General features: G+C 47.3%; 1 protein-coding gene and 1 pseudogene across 2 annotated transcripts in view; both read left to right on the forward strand.

Moving 5' to 3' along the window:
- REPS2 (RALBP1 associated Eps domain containing 2) overlaps positions 1 to 26,203 on the forward strand; it is a 146,259-nt gene that overhangs the window by 55,677 nt on the left and 64,379 nt on the right. For both annotated transcript variants that reach the window (XM_083173946.1, XM_083173945.1), the window contains exons 8-11: positions 9,411 to 9,553; positions 16,089 to 16,165; positions 19,552 to 19,629; positions 21,217 to 21,283. In XM_083173946.1, the coding sequence (XP_083030072.1) occupies positions 9,411 to 9,553; positions 16,089 to 16,165; positions 19,552 to 19,629; positions 21,217 to 21,283 (365 nt within the window). The remainder of the gene's footprint in view (positions 1 to 9,410; positions 9,554 to 16,088; positions 16,166 to 19,551; positions 19,630 to 21,216; positions 21,284 to 26,203) is intronic.
- Positions 1,302 to 2,349, forward strand: LOC146059296 (protein TFG pseudogene; annotated as a pseudogene).

Here is a 26,203-nt window from a genome sequence, read left to right on the forward strand (position 1 = left end):
TCACAAAAGTACATCCCGTTGAGTATCCCTTATCCGAAATGCCCGGATTTTGGAATATTTTTTTTTAAACATAGTTACCTGTCCCCTGGTGGTGCCCCGATGGTCCCTCGGCGTCCAATTTGTCCCCCGGGGTCCACGACAGGCCTCCAGCACTGTCTCCAGCATCTCCAGCGGTCCCAGGAGTGCACTGCGCGACTTCCCAGGCATGCCGGTGACGTCACCGGCGTGCGCACACACTCGCGCAATGCACGCCTGGGACTGCTGGAGACGACGGAGAGGATGCTGAAGGCCTGCCGTGGACCCCAGGGGACTTGGTAAGTATAAAAAAAGAGTTTGGGGAGTAAAAAAAAAAATTGAATTATTCCAAAAAAAACCACGGTTTTTGCAATAATTCGGATAAGGGATGCCCGGATACGGGATACTCAACCTGTACTGTATGTGCAGGCGGTATTTTTGAATGTGTGTACCCTGTAATTGACTATTGTAGTGTAGTCAAAAATCGGGTGTAGTTCGAAAAACATGTGGTTCAAATCGCACCCACTGTAAAGTCCAAATTGCTTCTCACAGGGCTATTTTTCAGTAGGCTCCAGCAGGAACTGAAGCCCTTATTCTAGTTCACTCTTTCTGACAAAATATTTCTAATATTTCTAATGTCCGTTTTTTCGGTCCATTCTGTACTTTTAAAGTACACATCGGATCGCATCTCTAGTGCATGCAGTGTGCATGCACTGCGATCCGATACGATGTGTACCTAGTACAAAAAGTATGTGCAGCACATACTTTTTGTACCGTACTATGTGTTGCGCGGGAGCGCGCATCGCATAGTACAAAACGGAGCCGGACGCAACGGACCGTGTATCATACTTGCCTACTTTTCAAAATCAAAATGAGGGAGATTTTAGATGCTAGCAAAATGCACCGAGCTCAGCGTTGCAACATTGAAGGCGTGTGTCATGTTTCAACCAAAGGGCGTGTCTAGTGACACATGAGCGTGTCTATTTCCACCCAGGGGTGTGTCCTACAGTTCTTGGTAATAGAGATATAGATATATATATACACACACACATATACATACATACACACACACATATATATGCAATATGGCGAAGGCGGTACGGAATTTGCATTAAAGAAGTCTCTGAGTGCCGCCTTCGCCATATTGCATGTCTGTGGGCCTTTCAGAAGGCACCAGGGCAGGTTGCATGTGTATGTATGTATGTATATATGTGTATATATATGTGTATATATATATATATATATATATATATATATATATATATATATATATATATATACATACACACGTCAGCTCTGACTTATCATTTGCTATACAGTGTAGTAGGATATTGAAACTGACTCTATTTGTTAATGTACAACCACGTCCTCTAGAATCCAGTCAGGTGAAGTATCTATGCTGAGATCTCGTAGAACTTAGTTACAAAGTCAACCATCTGCTGGATTGTTTAGCGCCTCCTATGGAACCTGGGATTCCAAGCAGCTTGCAGGACACTGAATCTGTGGATGGTTGTGAACCCACTGCTCCAGACTCCTCTGTTAAGCCCTCTAATCAAGTTATGGATGCAGCATGTCTGCTTTTGATCCCCTCAAGAATATAGTAAATCAATAAAAATGTCATGTCTGCTTTTGGACTAACAGAGGACCAAGTTACTGGGCCTCCCAGCGCTCCAGTAGATGAACGCTCAAGCACACCTGATCGTATTGCCTCCTCCTCCTCCTCTGCTCATCCTCCAGGGGTCCAACCTCAGCAACAGCCATAGCCCGGAGCTCAGCAGCCAGGTCAGATGGAAGGCCAAATGTATCAACAGTATCCACAGCAGCCTGGATATACATCAGTTCAAGGTCAACCCCAGCCTCAAGCTTAGCCCCAGCAGCAGTATGGCATGCCGCATCCTGTTACAATCAGCAGTTTCAGGGCTATAGTCAGCAGGCTGCACAGGCTCCTGCCTTTGGATTTCAAGGCCAGTCACAGCAACTACCTTCAAAAACGTCTCAACAGTACCCATCTGGTTCCTACCCACTATGTACTATTGCTATGTACGGTGCTGTGGACACTTTGTGGCACCTTATAAATAAACAAACAAACAAACTACTACTACCCACCACAGACTTACACTACACAAGCCTTTCAGCCTGCCAGTTATAACGTCCCACCTGCTTTCCAACCTGGCATGGCACAAAGCCAGCCAGGGAACTATCAGCCTAGGCATACTCCACCCCTTGGTAGCACTGTAACTCTCCCTCCAAGTGGGCCTAACCCGTATGCCCGTAATAGTCATCCATTTGGTCAGGGGTATGCCCAACCAGGACCTGGATACTGATAAATCCAATATCATTGCCAAGGCATAGGCTGCTAGATGTATTTCCTTCCCAACAGACACTAATATTAAGCTTACAATTAATGATATTTTAATACATTCCGCCCATAGCAAAAGTTCATCACAACTTCTCCAGTGCAAGCAGCAGCAAAGGGAAGTGTGCCCAGGCTCAGTGTGACATCGCCACAACCACCAGTGCCATGTAGACCCTGCTGACTACATACACATGAGTGCAGAGGAGGAGAGGCGGTGCGTGCATTGGGATTTACATACTGTAACTGACAGACCCCGCTAGCAAACATTACCGACCCCTCTGGCAAACATTACTGACAACCCCCCTCCCCCCCCAAGCAAATTTTACTGAAACCCCCAGCAAACACTACTGACAACCCCACCAGCAAACACTACTTACAACCCACCAGCAAACATTACTGATCTCTCTTCCCCAGCAAGATTTACTGCCCCCCCAATCAAACATTACTGACAACCCCCCCCCCCTCAGCAAACTTTACTGAAACCCCCCAGCAAACATTACTGACAACCCCCCCCAGCAAACATTACCGACAACCCCCCCCCAGCAAACATTACCGACAGCCCCCCCCCCAGCAAACATTACCAACAACCCCCCCCCCAGCAAACATTACCAACAACCCCCCCCAGCAAACATTACCGACAACCCCCCCGAACAAACACTACTGACACCCCTTCCAACAAACACTACTGACACCCCCTCCAGCAAACACTACTGACACCCCCTCCAGCAAACACTACTGACACCCCCTCCAGCAAACACTACTGACACCCCCTCCAACAAACATCACTGATCCCTCTTCCACAGCAAGCTTTACTGCCCCCCCAATCAAACATTACTGACAACCCCCCCCCCCCAGTAAACATTACTGACAACCCCCCCCCCCAGTAAACATTACTGACAACCCCCCCCCCCCAGTAAACATTACTGACAACCCCCCCCCCCCAGTAAACATTACTGACAACCCCCCCCCCCCCCCAGTAAACATCACTGACAACCCCCCCAGTAAACATTGCTGACAACCCCCCAAGTAAACATTGCTGACAACCCCCCAAGTAAACATTACTGACAACCCCCCCCCCCAATCAAACATTACTGACCCCCCCTTCCCACAGCAAGCATTACTGCCCCCCCCTTCCCACAGCAAACATTACTGACACCTTACCTGAGCCCCTGCTGAGTGCTGACCGAGTCTGTGCTCCTGCGGTGTGTGGTTACTGCTCTCCTCTTCTCCTCTGCTGGGCTCCTCCATTGCAGGACATGTGACTTGAACTTCCTGTAGCAGGGGAGGCAGGGCAGGGGACGGCATTGGTGCTCGCCTCACAGCAGTCACACACACTGATAGGAGGGGGGGTCCAGGAAGACGCCGCTGCCTGTCTATAATTAAACTACAGTACGATGACAGGGCAGCGCGGAGGAGAGGGAGGACAGCCCTGGGTGGGGGAGAGAGACTAAGGAGTCAGACAGAGTTATACTTACTGCTGCTCCCGGCTCAATCACTGCCACAGTCTTATGCTGCTGCTCCTCTCCGTGCGCTTCCCGGCTCACGCTGCTGCTGCCGATCGTTTCAGCCGCACGCACCACGGCTACCCACACAGCCCCGCGGTAGCCGGGTTAATCAAAGATGTTATGACGTCGCGCATTCAGGCCCCGCCCCCCAAAATATGTTCGCGCATGCGCAGTCAATTTCTTTGGGGGGGGAATCGGCCAAAAACCGGGAGGAAGCGAGGGATTTGCGGGGGAGCGGGAGGAGGATTGCAAAACCGGGAGACTCCCGCTAAATGCGGGAGGGTAGGCAAGTATGCCGTGTATGGGCTCCTTTAGATGTACAAAACCATGTGCACTGCAGGTGAGGCAGGTCTAAAACCCCACCCAAATCTAATTATCTCTGCACAAGTAACACCTGCCTCACCTGCACTGCACATGGTTTTGTCCATCTAAGAAATATTTTGTCAGAAAGAGTGAACTAGAATAAGTGCCTCAGTTCCTGCTGGAGCCTACTGAAAAATAGCCCTGCATATCACACATTGTATGGCTTAATTGCGCCTAGAACACATCTCACCATAGCACCCAGTATGAAAACCTTTGTTTATAGCAGGCAATTTTTTTCTTCATTTAAGAGTCTCACACCATTACTCTGTTCTGCTAATGTCCAATGCTGCTGTTTCCATTATACTGCTTACCCCCCTCCCCAGTTACATCATTGCCACATCTAATGCTAGTCTTTCCTCTATAATTTAATCAAAATTAGTGCATACATCTGCTGCGATGCTTTGAACGTTCTAGTGATCTTGTTTGTCAATAATACCCTTTTACATCGTAAATGCCAGATGCCAGGTGGCACATGGGATTTGGACACAGGTCTGTCGTGGGAGTGACCCAGCATTTGCAATGATTAGCCTCCAAAGCGACCCAGGTCGCTGACGTCACAAAGGGGGTGGGGTGGAGTGGTGGTGCATCTTCAGGGGGCGGGTAGCGAGGCAGCTCTTGGAGCTAATGCTGCCTTCTCCCTATAGTTTGAAAGGGACCGGGTCGCTCAACCCAGTTACCTGTTTACACTGCCCAGCAACCCAGGTCCGACCAGGACAAAACCCTTCTTTTAACCTGGGTTGGAATGCGGTGATCCGGGTCGACCCGGCAACAACCTAGCTCGGACTCGGGTTACTTGTGTGGTGTCAAAAGGGGTATAAGGCTATTGCATCCATACACTTACTACATTACAGGGTAATCATGTGCAGACAGTGGATATATCATGAGAACAAATACCTGCTCAGACCCCAGACAATCACGACCTAACCTATTGCTCTTGTAGTATATACTGTATATATACCTTAACTTAAGCTGTGGTGATGTTCATAAAGGCTTCAGAAAAGGGTGATTAAAAACTTACAGTCACAGGATATGGTGGTGATATAAGGAACCACTATTGTTTATAGATTACATTCAACGTGAACTTCTGGTGTTCATAGCACATTTATAAGATGATTTCCAGTAACTTCATCATGCAAAGTGACAGGGTAGAAATTGTTAAATGCATTGGAGACCTGTAAATATTTCCCCCTCATCAGTGGCGTAAGTTTGTTCCAGGTGCCCGGAGGCAAGATTTCTGTTTGTGCCCCCCCGCCCACACATACAAACTTTATTAAATATGATGCACAGAGCCAGCATTAATCAATTTGTTGCCCTAAACTCACTCACAGATATACCTCTCTGCAATCACATCACAGACACTACATATAAAATAATAATAATAATAATTAATCACGCCAGGCAGACAGCTTGCCTGGCTCCTTGCTCTCTACTACCTTAGCAGCAGGTGCATGACTAGAACTTTGTGGGCCCCATACAAAAATTTTAGTGTCAGGGAGGATAGGACAGAGAAAGAGGAGAGAAAGACAGTTGCAGGGAGAGAAAGAGATATGAGAGAGAAAGAGTATTAAGGAAGAGAAGGTTTCAGGGGCATAGGTGGATGGGGGGATGGGTGGAGACAAAGGGGGCACAGGTGGATATGTGGAGGGGGAAGGGGGCACAGGTGGAGAGGAAGGAGGTGGACGGGTGGAGGGGAAGGGGGCACAGGTGGACGGGTGGCGGAGAAGGGAGCACCGGCGGACGGGTGGAGGAGAAGGGAGCACAGGCGGACGGGTGGAGGAGAAGGGAGCACAGGCGGACGGGTGGAGGAGAAGGGAGCACAGGCGGACGGGTGGAGGAGAAGGGAGCACACGCGGACAGGTGGAGGAGAAGGGAGCACAGGCGACAGGTGGAGGAGAAGGGAGCACAGGCGGACAGGTGGAGGAGAAGGGAGCACAGGCGGACAGGTGGAGGAGAAGGGAGCACACGCAGACGGGTGGAGGAGAAGGGAGCACAGGCGGACGGGTGGAGGAGAAGGGAGCACAGGCGGACGGGTGGAGGAGAAGTGAGCACAGATGCATAGGCGGATGGGTGGCAGAGAAGGGGGCAAAGGTGGACGGGTGGCGGAGAAGGGAGCACCGGCGGACGGGTGGCGGCGGACGGGTGGCGGAGAAGGGAGCACCGGCGGACGGGTGGAGGAGAAGGGAGCACAGGCGGACGGGTGGAGGAGAAGTGAGCACAGATGCACAGGCGGACAGGTGGAGGAGAAGGGAGCACAGGCGGACAGGTGGAGGAGAAGGGAGCACAGGGGGACAGGTGGAGGAGAAGGGAGCACAGGGGGACAGGTGGAGGAGAAGGGAGCACAGGCGGACAGGTGGAGGAGAAGGGAGCACAGGCGGACAGGTGGAGGAGAAGGGAGCACAGGCGGACAGGTGGAGGAGAAGGGAGCACACGCGGACAGGTGGAGGAGAAGGGAGCACACGCGGACAGGTGGAGGAGAAGGGAGCACACGCGGACAGGTGGAGGAGAAGGGAAGGGAGCACAGGCGGACAGGTGGAGGAGAAGGGAGCACAGGCGGACATGTGGAGGAGAAGGGAGCACAGGCGGACAGGTGGAGGAGAAGGGAGCACAGGCGGACAGGTGGAGGAGAAGGGAGCACAGGCGGACAGGTGGAGGAGAAGGAAGCACAGGCGGACAGGTGGAAGAGAAGGGAAGGGAGCACAGGCGGACAGGTGGAGGAGAAGGGAGCACAGGCGGACATGTGGAGGAGAAGGGAGCACAGGCGGACAGGTGGAGGAGAAGGGAGCACAGTTGGAAGGGTAAAAAATAAAAAGCACACCAACTATAAACTCACAGGGAAAAAAAAATGTGCACACATTGGCTACCAATTGTAAAATAAACAACACAATGTACTGCCAAACAGCTCTATCTATATCTATCTATCTATATAGATGTGTGTGTGTATATATATATATATATATATATATATATATATACACACACAATGTGTATAGATCTGTAGCTATCTATAGATCTATAGATAGATATCTATATATTTGCAACCTTTGTAAATTAAACTATTTGTGTATACAGTCATCTGTATGTACATGTACATGCTGTATTTATTTGCAAGTTGGATTTACCACAAGACTGGGGTCTGGGGGGTACCTGTCCCAGCACTTTATGTCTCATGTTGCTCACTCTTACGGTGCATAATACAGTAGCACATGTTCGGGTAGGAGAGAATATGGGTACAGGAATAAGGGGGGAGGGGATATTGGCTGCAGTGGGGAGAAAATGTTCTACCTTCAAGGGGCATTCAGTTTGCATGAAGGGAACTCTGCATGGGGTAGAAGTAGAACAGTTTTGGGTATGTAGGGGAAAGGGTGGAGCAGGGCTGCAGACAGAGTTCCCCATGGCTAATAGGATTTGGGTTACAGGGGAGGGGCATTGAGACTGCAGTGGCAAGGACGGCATGGCTGCAGGGTGTAGAAGGGTTTTGGTGTGAGGGAGGAGGGTTTCACTGCAGGGGGAGACATGATTACGCTGCAGGGGGGAGACATGATTATACTGCAGGGCATAGTAAAGTTATAGTTTGCCTCTGCAGCGAGTGGATTAATGCTGCAGCTGCAGGGGGACGTACTTGGCACGGGGAGGGGATGCACTGCACAGTCACACAGAGCTGGGCTGGCTGGTCCAGACTCCCGACACACACACAGCAAATATCAGGAGAGATACACACCTTAGCTCCGCGGCGGCCGTTTCCTAAGTGAAGCTCAGTGGAGCTGGCAGCTAAGGGGACAGGCTGTCATGTTGTTTTTAAGCATTGGGGTCGGGACGCACTGTTCCACAATGAGAAGGTGCTTAAGCTGTGAGGGAAGGAGGCGCAGGGCTGGCCGTCTCTGCTGCTTAAGCAGGCAGCTCCTGCAAATGACTGTCAGCTTAGCAGTATCCCGACCAGGCGCTCCACGCTCTGCCAGCGCTGGCTCCCTAAGTGCCAACCGCATCATCCCCACACAGCCCTGGAGGAAGCGAGCGGCAGCCAGGGAAGTACAACTTCCGCTCTTGGTCCCCGGCGATATTGAAGGGGAGGGGACCCTCTCACTGCTGCCTGGGTCACCGCTCGTGCATATCTAATGAGCGGGGACCCAGCGTAGCTGCAGTATACAATTACTGGTTCGCTAGGGGCCGGGGCCTGGGGCAGTGCGGAGTCTCCAGCCCTGCTGGCTTGGAACATTAGGAGGTAATGGAGCCAGTGCCCCCCCTTAAGGCATGCGCACAGCGTCTATTCTCGTATGAAAATGAGGTTGCGGCTAATTAGCATAAGCCGCGCCCTCATTTGCATACGCCCCTCCCCCTTTTCGGGCGCGCGCGCGACTTCGCCGCGCGAGTGTCCCTATTTCCTCCGGACAGAAGTTGGGAGGTATGGAATGGCCAGGAGGCTCCCGAAAATCAGGTTACGCTCCGGCCACCCAGGAAAGTGGGCAAGTCTCCTGGATTCGACCATCCACCTACCCACTTATTTGCCCTTATTCAGATCTGATCGCAGTACAAATTTGTTTGGAAAATGGGCAAAACCATGTGCACTGCAGGTGGGGCAGATGTAAGATGTGCAGAGAGACTTCAATTTGGGGTGTGTTGAAACTGAAATCTAAATTGCAGTGTAAAAATAATGCAGCCAGTATTTACCCTGCACAGAAACCAAATAACTCACACAAATCTAACTCTCTCTCTCTATACATGTTACATCTGCCCCACCTGCAGTGCACATGGTTTTGGCCATTTTCCAAACAAATTTGTACTGTGATCAGATATGAATAAAGGCCATTGAGTGAAATGGGCGGTCTTGGTGTATGATTACCAAATTCACACTAAAAAGTGTCATCTGTAATTTTGGCATTGTATAGCAGGGAGAGTGGCCATGATGATGCACCCGAAACTGCCCCTCCCTTGTTTTGCCTTCTACATTAAGGCATGTCCCCTCCTGCTAAACCACGTCTCTAGTCCCATATTTGCCAAATAGATCTAGCTCCTACATATATCATTGGGATAGCAGATAGAACCCCATTTTACATGAGACAGAGGGCATATCTTGTGAAAGTGGAAATTTTCCATTTCCAGTATACTGTAGAAAACTGCTTGCAGTTCTATGTTTTTACATACAAACTCACTGTCACTTTTGTGCTTTCTTTTAGGGATCTTAGCGATGTTGACTGTGATGGTGCTTTGATCCTACCAGAGTTTTGTGCTGCATTTCATCTAATCGTCGCAAGGAAGAATGACTATGACTTACCAGATACACTGCCTAAAACCTTACTGTCTGAAATATTACAATCAGGTGAGGTCATCATATCTATCTATCTATCTATCTATCTATCTATCTATCTATCCATCTATCTATCATAACGCTAAAACTACTGACTGGTGAAGTTAATAACATTGTTGATGCAACAAGTGAACAATAATTTCTTGAAGTTTATATAATGAAAGACTGAACATGGGCAAGTGTAAGATCTTTAAAACGGTGACAAAAGGCCAAATTGTGATGTCTAGATGGCTGGGACAGAGCATCTCCACAATTGCAGGTCTGGCGGGGTTCCTAATATTCATTGTATAGTGGTACATTGGTCGTCCTTCCTTGACCAAACCCAAAGTGGTCAAGGAAGGACGACCAATGTACCAGTTACAGGTCCATGGATGTTCAAGGCTTATTGATATGTGTGGGGAATGAAGGCTAGACCGTCTGCCATCTGATACTGTATGTTCCCACATAACATAACATAGTAATTTACATATTAATTAAGGTTGAAAAAATACATTAGTCTATCGAGTTCAACCTGCATAAGATCTACTCTAGCATAATTTGCTGAAAACTTGATGTTGGTTATGATAGATAGGTTTCAGAAGACATTGGGGGTTATTCAGACCTGATCGCTTTATGCAAATTCCTAAGTCGATCCATTATCGAACGACTGCGCATTCATATGGGTTATAGCACACACCCACAAGGACAAACAGCAACAAAAATCAACTATTACTCTATCCGCCATCCCCTGGCAACTTGAATGACCGGAAGCTGACATTTGGTGATGGTAGCCGGCTGTTTTCTCTCTGACAGGGCGGAGACTCTCAGGTTGCAAGGCTCTGCAAATTCGCACAGCAGTAATCAGGACTGAACCATTACTGCTTACTGCATAGCTGAGACCTGTTAGTGTGCCCTCTGTTGCCAATTGTCCCCAATTGAATGTGCCTACAATGTGCACGTGAGCATCGGAAGTGGACCATGGAGCAATGGAAGAAGGTGGCCTAGTCCGACGTATCACATTTTCTTTTACATCATGTGAAGGACTTGAAGATTTTATGGTGTCTACATTGGGAAGAGATGGCACCAGGATGCACTAAGGGAATGCATACCACTGAAGGGAGTGTGATGCTCTGGGCATTGTTCTGTTGGGGAACTTTGGGTCCTGGCATTTTTGACACATACAACCTACCTAAAAATGAATGCAGATTAAGTACAAGCAAGGGACAAAAAGTACATATGGGGAGGCAGAGGTGCACATGGGGAGGCAGGGAGCAGAGACACTAATTGAAAGGGTGATCAGAGACACTAATGGGGAAGGGGATCAGAGGCGTGCTTGATGAGGTAGGGGGCAGAGGTACACATGGTCAGGTAAGAGGCAATCACAGTCATGGGGGGGGGGGTGGAAAGGCACAATTATGGAGGCAGGAGGCAGCAGCAGTCACAGGAAAGACAGGCTTCTGTCACAGGTAAATCACAGTTGTTACGATCCGCCTTCAGCGGATCGGTGTAAATGTGCAGTTTTTTATATTCTGTGTTTAGTTTGTGTGTTTTCCCTGGATCCGTACTCCGGGTTTTGTGGATCCAGCTTCCTCAGTTTCTTGCATACCCTGCTGCTTGGGTGTGGCTGCATGCAAGGTTATTTAGTGAGGTTCTCAGCATGCAGTCACGGCCGGTTATAGCTTACTGATAGCTTTGTGTATCCTGCCGTGTATTCTTCCCAGTCCCAGCACCTTGTGTACAGCGTCCTGTGTGCCAGCTTTGTTTGTGCCTCAGTCTGCGTGTACCTGGTCCTTGGTCACCTCAGTCCGCAGTACCTGCTTCATCCAGCCTGCAGTGTCCTAGCCTGGACCTGCTGTCAGCATTCGTTGCAGATAAGTCAGGGGTGCACCCTGCCAGTTACCCTTGTGCATTATATTCCATCGTTGAGCATTGTTGCCATTTATATTTTGTTATATTCCATCATTGAGCATTGTTGCTATTGCATTTGTATTTACTATATTACACCATTTGGGCATTGTTGCCATCCCTGTAGGGGTCTCAGTCCTGCACGTCAGGTTTAGTTAGAGGTCCTTTTGCTGCTGGTCTGCCTCCACAGATACGTTGTCCTGAACATAAAACCTGCCTGAAGCGGAGTGGGGCGGACATAATTCGCCCTTCAGCCGAGACGGGTACAGGAGAAGACTAGCTCCGCACGTATCTCGTGGACGTCAGGCTGGGGCAACAGAGTCAGGGAGCAGGTCTTCTGACCACCTACAGAACCGTAACAACAGTAAAGAGAGATAATCACTCCTGTGGTCCTGATATAACACACCAATCACTGCCCAACAGTAAGTGTTGTCCCCAGCAGTACCACACAGGGCACAGCTGTCTGTAATCGACAGGTTGCTATATGGTGTAGCCAGCTCAATAGCAACTTCATTCTCTTACTGGGGTAAATTTACTAAGATGGGAGTTCTATTGAAAATGGAATATTGCCCAACCAATACGATTTTTCTTATTATTTATTTAAGATAATAGATAGAATGTGATTGGTTGCTATGGGCAACATCCCATCTTCAATAGAACTCCCATCTTAGTTAATTTACCCCACTGTCATCGTTTTTATGTCCTCTGTGGTGGGCAGGGAGGAGGCACAGTCCAAAATTCAAATAGCTGCCACTTGCAAGGAAGTCTCAGAACAAAGCATTATGGCCCTCATTCTGGTTGACTTGGTAAGCTGCGAAGCAACTCAAATATAAGTGAGTGCAGACTGACTTATATTTGCGTGGCCCCCAGCACCATGTATTATACCGCCATCAGCATGGAAACGCCCAGCATAACGTCAACACACTTGATCTTGCTGCCTTCTCAAACACGCTGTGTCCTCTTCTCGCCCCAATCGCCCTCATGTCCTGCCCGAACCTCGCCACCTCCCTCTATAATGACACCCTATCTTCGGCACTGGACTCTGCCTGCCCTCCCTCCTCTATCCCCCTTCGATGCTCCAACCCCCAACCGTGGCACTCGCCTATCACCCGATTCGTTAAAAAGTGCTCTCGCACTGCTGAGCGCTTCTGGAAGAAATCACGCTCCCTTGTGGATTATCTCCATTTCAAATTCATTCTTTCCTCCTTCAGCTCTGCCCTTGCTCTGGCCAAGGAATCCTACTTTATGTCCCTCATCCTTTCCCAATCATCCAATCCCCGCAGGCTCTTCTCCACCTTCAATTCCTTGCTCTTCCCCCCTCCTCCAGCTCTTCCGTCCTCCATCGTAGCCGCTGATTTTGCTACCTACTTTTCAACCAAAATCTCCTCTCTCGGGACTTCCATCACTGCTGCCATGACCTCACCCTCTCCCTCCTCCCCTCCTACATCTCCACTCCCCTCCTTCCAACCCCTGTCCTCATTTTACCCCACCACTGCTGCTGAAGTCCACTCTATCCTTCAATCCGCTTCTCCCTCCACCTGCCCGCTCGATCCTATCCCCTCCAATATTATCCGTCGTCTCAGTCTGTCAGTCTGCTCTCACCTGGCTCACCTCTTTAATCTTACCTATCCTCTGGGATCTTCCCTTCCTCCTTCAAACACGCTCTTGTCTCCCCAATTCTCAAAAAAACAAATCTGGACCCCAACTCTCCATCCAACTACAGGCCCATCTCCCTCCTCCCTTTTGCCTCCAAGCTCCTAGAACGTCTGACCTATAATCGTCTCCTAAGCCACCTTACTGCTAACTCCATTCTAGACCCCCTCCAATCCGGGTTCCGCCCTTTACATTCCACTGAAACTGCCCTGACCAAAGTCACTAACGATTTACTATCGGCTAAATCCAAAGGCCTCTTCTCTATCCTCATCCAGCTTGATCTGTCGGCAGCCTTTGACACTGTTGACCACCCTCTCCTGCTCAACACCCTCCGCTCCTTTGGCATCACTGGCACGGTCTTCTCCTGGTTCACCTCATACCTCTCCGATCGCTCCTTCTCCGTCTCCACTCCGAGCTCCTCCTCTCCTACTACCCCGCAGCCAGTCGGTGTTCCCCAAGGGTCAGTCCTTGGCCCTCTCCTCTTCTCCCTCTACACCACCTCTCTGGGCACCCTCATCAGCTCCTATGGTTTTCATTACCACCTTTATGCTGATGATACCCTAATCTATCTCTCCTCCCCCGACCTATCCCCATCACTCCTGTCCAAGGTCTCCGAATGCCTCACCGCCATCTCAGCCTGGATGACCCAACGCTTCCTGAAACTAAACATGGCTAAAACTGAACTTCTAATCTTCCATCCCCCGAACATCCCCTCTTCTCCCACTATCTCCATCAGCATTGGTGAAACCGAGATCACCTCCACCGACCAAACGCGCTGCCTCGGTGTCATCATTGACTCCTCCCTCTCATTCACCCACCACATTCGTGCTCTCTCACAGTCTTGCCGCTTTCACCTACGCAACATCTCACGCATCAGACCATTCCTCTCCACTGACGCGACCAAAATTCTCATTCACTCTCTTGTCCCGCCTTGACTACTGCAACATCCTTCTCTCTGGGCTACCTCTCACCCGCCTCGCACCTCTCCAAACCATTCTTAATGCTGCTGCTAGGCTCATCTTCCTCTCCCGCCGCTCTACCTCCGCCTCCCCCCTCTGTCTATCTCTTCACTGGCTCCCCATTCCTTTCCGAGTTCTCTTTAAACTCCTCACCACCACCTACAAGGCTCTCTCCTCCTCCACCGCTCCTTACCTCTCTTCACTGATCTCTATCCACACTCCCTCCCGTCCTCTTCGCTCCATCGCTGACCGCCGACTGGCCTCTCACCTAATCACCTCCTCCCACTCCCGTGTCCAAAACTTCTCTCGCGCTGCCCCCCTGCACTGGAACAACCTCCCGCCACCCATCAGGCTTTCTGATTCCCTTATCTCCTTCAAGCGCTCCCTCAAAACCCACTTTTTTCGACTAGCCTATCCCTCCTCCTAACCTCTTTTGATCCTCCTATCCTGCCTTCGTTCCCCTCCGTTCCTACTTATCCTGTTGTTTTTCGTTCGTCCACCCACCTATTTTTAGTATGTTAACTCTTATGAGTAGGGTCCTCCTGCCTCACGTACTCACCCTACCTCTTTACCTCACCTGTCCTCCTGTCCTGTTCTTCCCTTCCTCTACTTCATCTTCAGTCTCCTCGACAATTTTGACACCTACTTCTGAACTGATGCTGATTTTATTTCTACCAGCTATACCCCTATTTATACTGTATTTTTCAACACACCCTGTATGTTACCCTGTCATTTGTTTTTTGTTTGCTATGTACGGCGCTGCGGACACTTTGCGGCGCCTTATAAATAAACGTACTACTACTACTTTGCATGGGAACGCCCATGAAACGCTGGGCTTTCCCATGCCCCTTCGCACCCATCCGTCCACCTCTGACCCCGTTTTACACCCCCCCCCTCCCGGAATTGGTCATGTTGGGAGGGATAGAGGCGGGCCCCAGGAGGTGATGCTGGCCCCAAAGCAGCCATCAGTATCTGAGATGCCTATAGCTGTAATGTAAAAAATGTAATACAACTGCTGTAGAACCACTTTTGGTCATTGTGTTGTGTGGCTCTGTAGAGACCAACCATTCTTCTATTACTGACTTGCTTCGCTAAAACTGTCACTGCTCAGCAAGGGTATGCAGTACACTAATTGGGAGTACATGTGCACAAAAGTACAAATTGACACCAATGTGAAAACCTCAAGTTGACATGTTCATGTGTCAACATTTTCATGTCGACCTTTTCGTTAGTTCACAATGTGCACCATATGGTGTGGACCTATTAATTGACGACTTAGACACTGTCGACCCTATGACTCATACCCACCTGGTACATATGCTCTTGGTACTGACCTGTTTGTATCTTGCAACAGTTGAAATATATGCAGCATAAGTTGTGTATATAATGTCAGATAAATTCTGTCCGATCGGCTAACATTTTCTATGACAGCTTGGCATCCAGAAAATATCCTGCCCATACACTGAGTAGATATTTCCCTGTTCCTCCTGCAGTCAGCGTACACTGCCTGATGCTGGCCAGTAATCAGATCTATCGGACATGCTAGATGATTTTAACATATTTGACAGACTGATGATCGATGATTGCACCCACAGCCTAGCGAACAGGTCAGCGCCGCCCCAATGAATGCATTTATTTTTGAACTATCATACACATACTGTAGGCAATATTCAAATGTTTTCGCCTGGCATCCACTAGAGGGCGCACAACAGAGCTATTGAAATGTACAGTACTGTAGCTCCGTTTGGGTGCGTCCAAAAAACACACTGTCACTGGTTCGTCCTAATCGCATTGACACAATTTCTTTAAAAGATGCCCAAAGATGCCTAAAGCTATCAGAGACTCACAGAACCTACAATGCCAAGAAAGGTTTGGCACGACTGCAGCAATTATGTATGAGTACACATCTGGGTTTTTTTCTGCAGTAAATTTGCAATATGTTAACATTGAAGTTGTCCAGACCTACTTAATGTAATACCTGTTATATTCTGTAATGTATAAAGCTATTGTGTAAGAAAAAATAATAACATTCAATTGTATTGTTTTTTTAGCATCTTTAAAGCAAAGTGCCGATGGTGTGTTTGAAAGTTACCGTGGACTAAGCACAGTTTGCGCAGCCAGAAAAGAGGTAACAGGATGAGTTAATGTTTTAAATCCTGTGAGATTATTTTGGGACAATTCAAGGGCAAGGCCTCCATGTTTTGTGCTTTGCTATCTAAATGTTTATTTACAGCTGTCTACATTGTGCATTAATACCCATACACACTATGCCATAAAGGCAGACAATATGCACCATAACGATATCCTATAATGATATTATCATACATATCGTTTAGTGTGTAACCAAAAAAAATGGACATTAGTATTGTGACTGTTTTCGGATGGCTTTTAGTCATTTTTAGTACTTGTTTCCTAGCACGCCCATCGCATACCATCGCATGCCTTAATTAGTTGTATGCGATGGGACCCGATTTTCGGGTCCTAAGAGCCGCACTGTACAATTTTAAAATCGTATCGCATGCCATTAAAATGGCATGCGATGCGGTCAAAACGATGATTTAATTGTACATGCACCCTGATGGGTGATTAGTATGTTATATGCACCCCCATTGTTAATGCCACCGCCACTATTAATGTTAACCCAAAGCGTGGCGAGCGGCGGCGGTACGCGTCCTCCGACCTTTTCATACCCCCACTATCCACGTCGGCGTGGAGTTGATCTCATATACAGTAGAGTGGCGAGCGCAGCAAGCCACCGAGCCCGAAGCGCGGCGAGCTAGGAAACAAGTACCCTTTTTTTTTTTTTCAAAACTGCATCAGTGAAAAATTACTAAAAAAACTGTCGAAAACAAATAGTCAAAAAATCAGCACTTAAAGTGAAAAGTAAATTCAACCTAAAAACTTTAAAAAGTGAGGTTTTTCCATGTATTAATATCTTTCAGCATATATTGATTCTCATGATTCTGATGGTAGGGATAAAAGGTCCCTTTTCTTAAGGGGAAATGGAAGCACTCCTATTCCTAACTTCCAATTGGAATGTTCTCAGTCATAAATTCTGATATATTTTGTATAAGTAAAATATATATAAAATATATAAACCATAAAGGTTTAGGCCACGTCGATCACTCTGTTTTCTGTTAATCCAATATAAATACCAATTATATAGATGGATATCTATTCATCCTGGATTGGTAACAGTGAAAAAGGCCTCTCAATAGAACCTCTGTCTCCTACTCCCTAGAGCAGGGGTGTCCAAACTTTTTTCGACGAGGGCCAGATTTGGTGAAGTGTAAATGTGTGGGGGCTGACCATTCAGCCTGACATTCTTTGAATCATTAATCACATCAGAATGGCCCCCCACTCTGCCCCCATTCACTCTATGTCCCCCAGCCTGCCCCTTCACTGTATTTCCCCCAGCCTGCCCCCATTCACTTTATGTCCCCCCAGCCTGCCCCTCCTTCACTGTATGTCCCCCATTCACTGTATGTTCCCCACTCTGCACCCATTCACTCTGTCCCCCAGCCTGCCCCCTTCTCTTAATGTCCATCAGTGCCTCCATTCATTGTCTGTCCCCAAGCCTGACCCTCCTTCACTGTATGACTCCCATTCACTGTATGTTCCCCACTCTGCACTCACTCTGTCCCCCAGCCTGCCCCCCTTCTCTTAATGTCCATCAGTGCCTCCATTCATTGTATGTCCCCAAGCCAGACCCTCCTTCACTGTATGACTCCCATTCACTGTATGACCCCATTCACTATGTACCCCACTCTGCCCCCATTCACTGTATGTCCCCCAGCCTGCCCCTGCTCCCCCTTCTCTTAATGTCCATCACTGCCTCCATATGTCCATCACTGCCCTCCTTCACTGTATGTCCCCCACTCTGCCCCCTCCCTTCTCTGTATGTTTCCCAGCCCCTTGTGTGAGCCAGAGGATGGAGAGGCAAAGCAGGAACTGCAAGGAGAGGAGATGTTTGGGCTCTCGCTGCTGCCCTCCCCCAATCTGCATGTTACGGGAACAAGCCTCCCCCTTGCTGCCCCCTCCCCACACACTGCTGTCACTGTGATTGTGGAGTAGGGTGATATACGATTGCAGCAGCAGGGGTAGGACGCATACTCACCCGAAAGATGCCAAACACATCTCACTGTGGCGGCCGGCACCTCCTCATTGCTGCAGACAGCAAGGTAAAGGCACGATCGCCGGGGCCCCACCTTTAGTGTCCTGTGCTGTGCTTTCCACATCTGATGCTCTGCCTGCTTCCAGCCGGAGGCTGCGGGCCGCTTGAAATGACAGCACAGGCCGCAATTGGCCCCCGGGCCTGACTTTGGGCATGCCTGCCCTAGGGCGACTTCTCCGAGTGGGGGAAAAGTCGCATGTGAGTTCCCTGGAACTGCTCAGCAGCTTCTTGGGCCGCAGGACTGGGTACGATACACCGTATATATGCAGTCCTTTTGCATACAATGTATCGTATGCCATCCCAGCCAAACTTGTCGGAGGCTTGGCAATCCGACAAATCTATAGTTTAGCCCTTCGAATTCTTCAGGCTCTGATCTGATGCTCACGGAACTGCACATCGGATCGGACCTCATGTCAAATAAATGCGATTTTTGACACTTTTCATCCGAATTTCTCAGCCAGTTCCGTTCTAATTGGATGAAAAGAGCCCAAATTGCCCTAGTGTATGGGCACCTTTAGAAGCTTCACCACAAGTAGCAATTCCCAGGTACCGGGACCTGCTCATTATTATTCACTGGGCTTGGTCCCGCTCATTACATATGCACGGAGCGGGACCAGCACAGCGCTCCCAGCACCTCCCTGCCTGCCTTGTCTCCTCTCTGGCCGCAGCTTCATTCAGGTACTGTGTGCCTGTCTCTCTGCCAGCCCTCCTTCTCCTCCGTCGTCCCCCCTGCTGCTGTGTGCGGCATGTGGCGCTGGCAGGGAGGCTGCCATCCTCCTGCCTTCTGCCATCCTTCCTGCTGTGTGCGGCGTTTGCCAGGTAAGTACAATTTCGCCGTCAGGGGCAGCGAGCCCCTGACCAGTTGAATAGGGCAGTAGTGCAGCTGGTGGTGAATCGGGGACCACGGCGAATCATGGTGAGCGCACGGGGAATCCAAAATGCTGTGCGCTCGCCATAGCATTGAATAGTGGCCAAAATCTCAGGTTTAGCATACTATTGCATGCTATTGCATGTGATTTGCCTTTTTTACACTGGTTAGTTCCTGAGTTGCTCAGCCATGTGTTCATGGTACCTGCGCATTGTATTTGTGCCTAATTATGTTGTGGCTAAGATGCTTATCTTGTGGGACAATTTGTGGTAGGATGCACGGTGCAGCTTAGTGGTAAAGTCTGTGGTTTGCCAAAGGGGCCATCTGGTGCAATTTGAGGATAGGTGAATGTGGACACATCTGTAAATACCTTTTGTTTAATTTTTGTTTTATCCATTCCTTGTTCATGATAATGAAATGTTGACAGTTATGTGTAAGCTTTATCCTGTGTTTTCTGATCCCTACCAATCAGCTAGAAACTGTCTGTGAAGATCCAGCCAACTCAGAGCCCCTGATTTTGTTTGATGTGGAAACCAATAACTCCAAGCCAGTCAGTATTAATTACTGTTTTTATGTTTTCTTTTACTTGCAAAGTGTTCATCAGTCAGTACTTATTACATGAATGCTTTGCTTATTTCAAAGAATTTCATCGCCATAAATGTGAAGAGCTTTCTATACAATCTTTCATAACAGATGTGCTTTATGTTCCAACATTGCTGCTAGATTGTTAAGTAAATGTAGCCAAGTGTAACTCACGCCAGCTGCAATGGTCTCTTTCTGGTTTATTAGGATATAGTTTTGACTGTATACGTGACCTTGGTTTAGAACAAAATGGAAGCTGTAGATTATAGTGGCTACATATTAATCAGCCGTGTCGCTTCAGTCTCAGATCATTAACTCAGCTCTTTATGTTCTGACAGTAGGCTTTTCAAATAACAAAAATGCTTGTCCTTACTCCATATAAGTATGTGTTTGTGCTGTGTTTGTATATATCACTATTTATGAGTGTAATTATCTGTCTAATACAACATTTTGTGGACAGTAGTGGGCACCTAAGCAATTACCGTAAATACTCGAGTATAAGTCGATCCTAATATAAGCGGAGGCACCTAATTTTACCACAAAAAACTGGGAAAACTTATTGACTCGAGTAGAAGCCTAGGGTGGGAAATGCAGCAGCTACGGATAAATATCAGACCACCAATAGAGGCCATACTGTATAAGGAGAATGACCCACATTCTAACTTTAAATCTCATACTTGGTAAAACACTGGGAACACTGATACACACACATGTTGTACCAAGGTCAGGGGCACACTGATACACACACATGTTGTACTGAGGTCAGGAGCACACTGACACACACACATTGTACAGAAACCAGGGGCACATTGACACACACAAGAGCGGGGGTACACAGACACACATACAGTACATACATTGTACAGGCGATGGGGATGGGAAGCACTGACATACACTTTATATAAGTTACATGGACCAGGAGTGCGCACTTAACCAAACCCGCTCCCCTCCCAGACAAAGAGCACCTGCACATACATGTCAGTGTTCCTGGAGGAGCAGTACTATCAGCATTCAGTTGGCCCGGGAGCGCTGCATGACATATGGCCAGAAGCGGGACACAGGAGATAGCGCCTTTAGTTTTGGCATTGTATGCTGGATGTGTGCTTTATAGCCATCAGGACAGCAGCAGTGCATGAAGGAGGTGCACTGCTGGCTCACTGTGTCCCTGCACTTCCGGCAGTGGCAGTTCCATCCTCCTCACTCGTGTATAAGCCGAGGAGGTTTTTTCAGCAAAAAGTGCTGAAAAAAATTGGCTTATACACAAGTATATACGGTAATTAGCTAAAGGCTTCCTAAGCACAAGGCCATATATGATATTTTGTTAATGGTTAGACTTTTTATAGTACAGTTGCTAGGTAGATTTCAGCTGAGTTATTTGTTTATTGGTTGTATTCTAGCCTAGCAGGCAGGTTAGGGGGTGATACCTTTAGGTATCGCACAACTTGGTTAAGGGCAGCAAGGTGGTTTTATATTATTGTTTCAAAGATGGAAATGGCATTTAAGCAAGAATACATTCTGTAAGGTTCTAAAGATTTATTTTTCTTTCATCAATTAGGAAACCGGTGCAGGAGTTCTGCCTGGGCAAAATGCATTAAAAGAAAACTCAACCAATGACTCTAAAGGTAATTCCATTTTTTTTTTTAATAGTCTTTCAAAAATAATTCTTACATTTAGTAGTTAGTAAGTAAGTTTAATTTATATAGCGCACTTTCTCCAACAGGACTCAAGGTAGAAAGTTTCTATATTGTCATTGGCATGTTCCTGTATACATTGATTTTATCATTATACATTTTATAACAATGTTTTATTTTTATAATATTTTATTTATAAGGTGTTGCAAAAAAATCCCAACATTGTACAAGGAGTAAACATAAAAAATACCAAAGTTGGCTAAATACAAAACAAAGATCAAAACATTATGGTAACATCATAGACACAATAGATGCGAGGCAGGGAATTACTACATGACAAAATGACAAGTACAGGTAGGCAAGAAAAAATGTATGCATGTATTTTGTACCAAATCATGTGCTCGACATAGAATTGATGGCAGATAAGAACTTTTTGGCCCATCTAGTCTGCCCCCTTTTAGACAGAGCATCAAAGAGCATTGGTGTCCATATTTTGATATAGCACAATATAATACATTGCATATTACACCATATAATTCTATATAGACCACAATTTTTCAGGTGTGGATCAGTTGGTCACCGGCAAGTTGTTAGACAGGCATTAGGTCGACATGCATTTAGGTCAACATGTGTCTAGGTCAACATGCAGGAATGTCGACATACGTCTAGGTCAACAGGGTCATTAGGTCGACAGGGCCATTAGGTCGACATGGGTTAGGTTGACAGTCAAAAGGTCGACATTGGGCTTTTTCACAGTTTTATAACCGGAATGTTGACACAGTCGACATGGACACATCCCCTCGCATGGCTCCCTACTCTCGACACACTATTTTATTCTCCCGCCACGCCCTAGTGGATGGTAGAGCATGAAATACCGCCTGTCGGCACATGTCGGCTCAAAAAACAGTGAAAACCCCCATGTTGACCTTTTGACTGGATCTTACCCATGTTGACCTAATGACCCCATTGATCTAATGACCATGTCGACCTAGACTCATGTCGACCTAGATACATGTTGACCTAGATACATGTTGACCTAATGACTGTCTAAAAACTTGTTGGTGACCCAATGACCGCATCCCAATTTTTCACACCCATAACAGTATAGACACTTGTACTTGACCAATATTTTTTTCCAATATATAAAAAAGCTTATTTTATGCCATTTACTTTCCCCTCTCACTTTTCCCCTTTCAATTTTTTGCTTATCATCCCTGTAACCCAACATCCCTCATATATTTTACTGCACCTACAGTACAAACTCCACCCTTGCCTATCATACTCCTCAAATTTTATTTCCTGTGCCCATCATGCACCCTTGCTCATTGTTCCAATTATATTTTGTTGTCCATCAGCCCTTCAGCATACTTCAGATGTTTATTTTCTTTTTATTTGTGTTATAATTTGCTGGCTGCTGCTGGGGGCAGTGTGTCGGTAGTGCCCAGTATGGTGCTGGCCTGGCTGAGGGCGAGTTGTAGCACTTAGGTGGTGCAGTTGGTTCCTGTACAGTTCTATAGCTCTTTGCATGGCACTGAGGGAAACGTCATGATGAGGCAGAGCCGAGCAGGTATTCTGAGTTAAGGAGCAGGGCACACTGCTAGCTTTCCATGCATCACAGTAGGCATCTGGCAGTAAGGATTGTGGTGGTGGATGAGCACTGCAGTGTCTGGCAGCTATTACTGGGGACAGAAAGTAAGGGACGAGCAGGCACAAAGCTGGTTAAATCACCAGTTACTTTAATAGTGGCATCAGCAGTTGTTTCCACATAGGCCACATAGCATCCAGCTCCGTATTGCTTTGCTACATGGATTACCTTCATAAGTCACCAGAAATAGTGACTCTTGGATCCATTTCCTCCTTTATAGCAATTAATACTATATGAGAGATGTGCAAAAAGTTTCCAGATGCACAAAAAGTGTTCTATTTTGAAACAAAGTGAACATTACATTTTTCAAAGTGTTCACTAGGGGAATCTAAGCAAAGTTGTATGCCCTCAGACCACTTGGTGAAGCATCTGGACTGATATGAAGCAGGTATGTCTTCTATATGCTGGATGCAGTCTTTGGTGTCTCAAAACGATTCCTGCTACTTTTTCTCCTGATTTGTAGGGTCAGAAAGAAGTCACAGGGGGCTAAGTCTGGACTGTACATCATATGTACATCATACTGTGTCCTAGACTCAGCGCTCTGTCCAGCAGACAGCACCGTGACTAACTGAGAACCCGCTGGCTGGTAGCACAGTGCAGTGTGGAAGGGAAGCTCTGTCTTTGGCCAGGAGACAAGGTGTATGCCGGCGTGTGCGCTGTAGACAAGGCACTGCTGGCACACACCTAGTTACAGCCCTGAGAAATATAGGGGGTTATTTTGGTTCACTCTTTCTGACAAATTCCTTCTTAAATGGACAAAACCATGTGCACTGGAGGTGGAGCAGATGTAACTTGTGCAGAGAGAATTAGATTTGGGTGGGGGTTTACTTCAAAGTGATATCTATATTGCAGTGTAAAAATAAAGCAGCCAGTATTTACCCTGCACAGAAACAAAATAACTCACCAAAATCTAAATCTCTCTGCACAAGTTACATCTGCCCCCCTGCAGTGCACATGGTTTTGTCCATCTAAGAAGGATTTTGTCAGAAAGAGTGAACTAGAATAAGGCCCATATTGCACACCTCTCATATTCAGCTGTTTATTTCTGACATCCAAGGGCATGTTTAGCATTTTATACATTGAACTGTAGCTTTCATACTTTTGACTATCAATTATTTTGGTCTTTAGTGTCTATGCCGAGAGATGTTTTGAAATAAAATCACGAAAAACTCATGTTAACCTTTTTCCATGTCAACCTTTTCTTTGTTATCGTTTTGCTTAAGTGATCTTAAACATGTCAACCTAAACCATGTGGATGATTTCCATGTGTGGAACTTTGGCCTGTCAACCAATAGTGATCGAGCTGTTGACTGTCCTCCTACTATCCTTAGGCAAATGCTTGACAATTATAGGTTTGTCATCCTGTAACACAAAATGCAGCATTAACTATACTCTTTCAAAGTATGTTCAAGCCCATAAGAGCAACTCATCTTCAGCAATTCAGTGGAACGATCTCACCAGAAACACATATATATATGTCCAAAGTAGTCGGCACTCACGTATCAAATTTATAACTGCAGCCGGTGCCATCCATGAAATCACCAATGAAGTGTTTCCAATATACAAATCACTTGTCGGCGGCACTAACGGCAATAAATTCAGTCAGACAGCAACGTGTATTCCAACGTTTCGAAAAATTTACTTTTTCTTTATCAGGGTACAAAGAATATAACAAACAATCTCACCTTATAAACCCTCTTTTCTCCTTAATTTTCATGCTAAGACATGCCTCTCATAGTGTAAGCGAGATTCATCTCCGTGATACTGTTCTAATGAATCTGTGTATTATGTTATTGTATGTGAATTTTCTGTATAGTATATATATTTGTTTGTACTATGATGAATATTGGATTGCGTATGTATTACATGTATACCCGATCAGCTGTACAGTATTCTGGAGCATTAAGGTATTTAGTTATTTTGTAACTGGTTTTGTATATATGGTTACTGGGCAACGCAGCCCGGGAGTATGTGACGTCCACTGTTGGGGGCGTACTCTTCCGGGCGTGGTTGCACCAGACGAGAGGCGGGAGCACGGGTATTTAGAGGGTTTATAAGGTGAGATTGTTTGTTATATTCTTTGTACCCTGATGAAGAAAAAGTACATTTTTCGAAACGTTGGAATACACGTTGCTGTCTGACTGAATTTATTGCCGTGAGTGCCGTGATTGCTGTGAGTGCCGTGATATATATATATATCTGAAGTTGTTTGGCCTCTTCTTACATCAGTCCATGGCCATGTAATTACTTGCAGCATCAATTAGTCTGACCCATAGACCAGTGGTTTCCAAATGCAGGGCTCTTGCAGGGATGCATCAGGTTGGAGGCCCAGGACCAAATCAAAATATGTGTATCAAAGTGATAAGCAAAACCTGTGCTAGTGGCTGCCAACCACAAAACGTGGACAATCAGAAGCACAGCTGTAATAAACGCCTATATGCATTGGAGAGGGCTGGGATACATTGCATGCCAAATACGATGCGTGATGCATCCTGCCATATATATAATGGAACTAGCATTGAAAAAGCCACCGCATCATAGATGCAGAGACTCATGCTCTTATTCTGGTTGACTCACAAGGCTGTGAATTTGCAGCCTTGCTAGTTCCCCAGATGCTGGCCTGACAAATGTAGGTCCTAACCTTCCTCCCTCACACACTGTGTTCGTTCGCACGGGCTGCGAATGGATGTTTAATCAGGGCCGGCGCCACCACTAGGCAAATCTAGGCATTTGCCTAGGGCGCCGGCCACTGGAGGGCGGTATTTCGCCCCCCTTGCTGCCCGGGTACCTGTCCTGCGGCGCTGTGCGTATATAAAGCTGGCGGCGGCGGCAGCGGGGGGTCCCTGCAGTCAATAAGAAATAACGAGCGCTATCTGCTGGGCTATGCGTAAGCGCTTCTTTTGGAAACACTGGCCGTACGCTGATTGGCTGAGATTTAGCCAATCAGCGTGCGCCGTGCGGCCAGTGTTTCCAAAACAGAAGCGCTTCCGCATAGCCCGGCGGATAGCGCTCGTTATTTCTTATTGACTGCCGCCGCCAGCTTTACAGCACCGCAGGACAGGTACCCGGGCGGCAGACACCGAGGCGCCCCCACCCCGACTCGCCTGGGGCGCTCCGGTGCCTTGCACCGGCCCTGTGTTTAATATAAACAACCATTCACAGAATATGTGGAAACACCGACATCATTCGATGGTCCCCAACCATCGAATCATGTGGTGAGTGTACGCATATCTAAAGTGACTGCAGCACAGATATATAAGGACACA

The sequence above is a fragment of the Crinia signifera genome, chromosome 2, assembly GCF_055691185.1.
Source record: "Crinia signifera chromosome 2, ASM5569118v1, whole genome shotgun sequence".
In the NCBI taxonomy this organism is placed as follows: domain Eukaryota; kingdom Metazoa; phylum Chordata; class Amphibia; order Anura; family Myobatrachidae; genus Crinia; species Crinia signifera.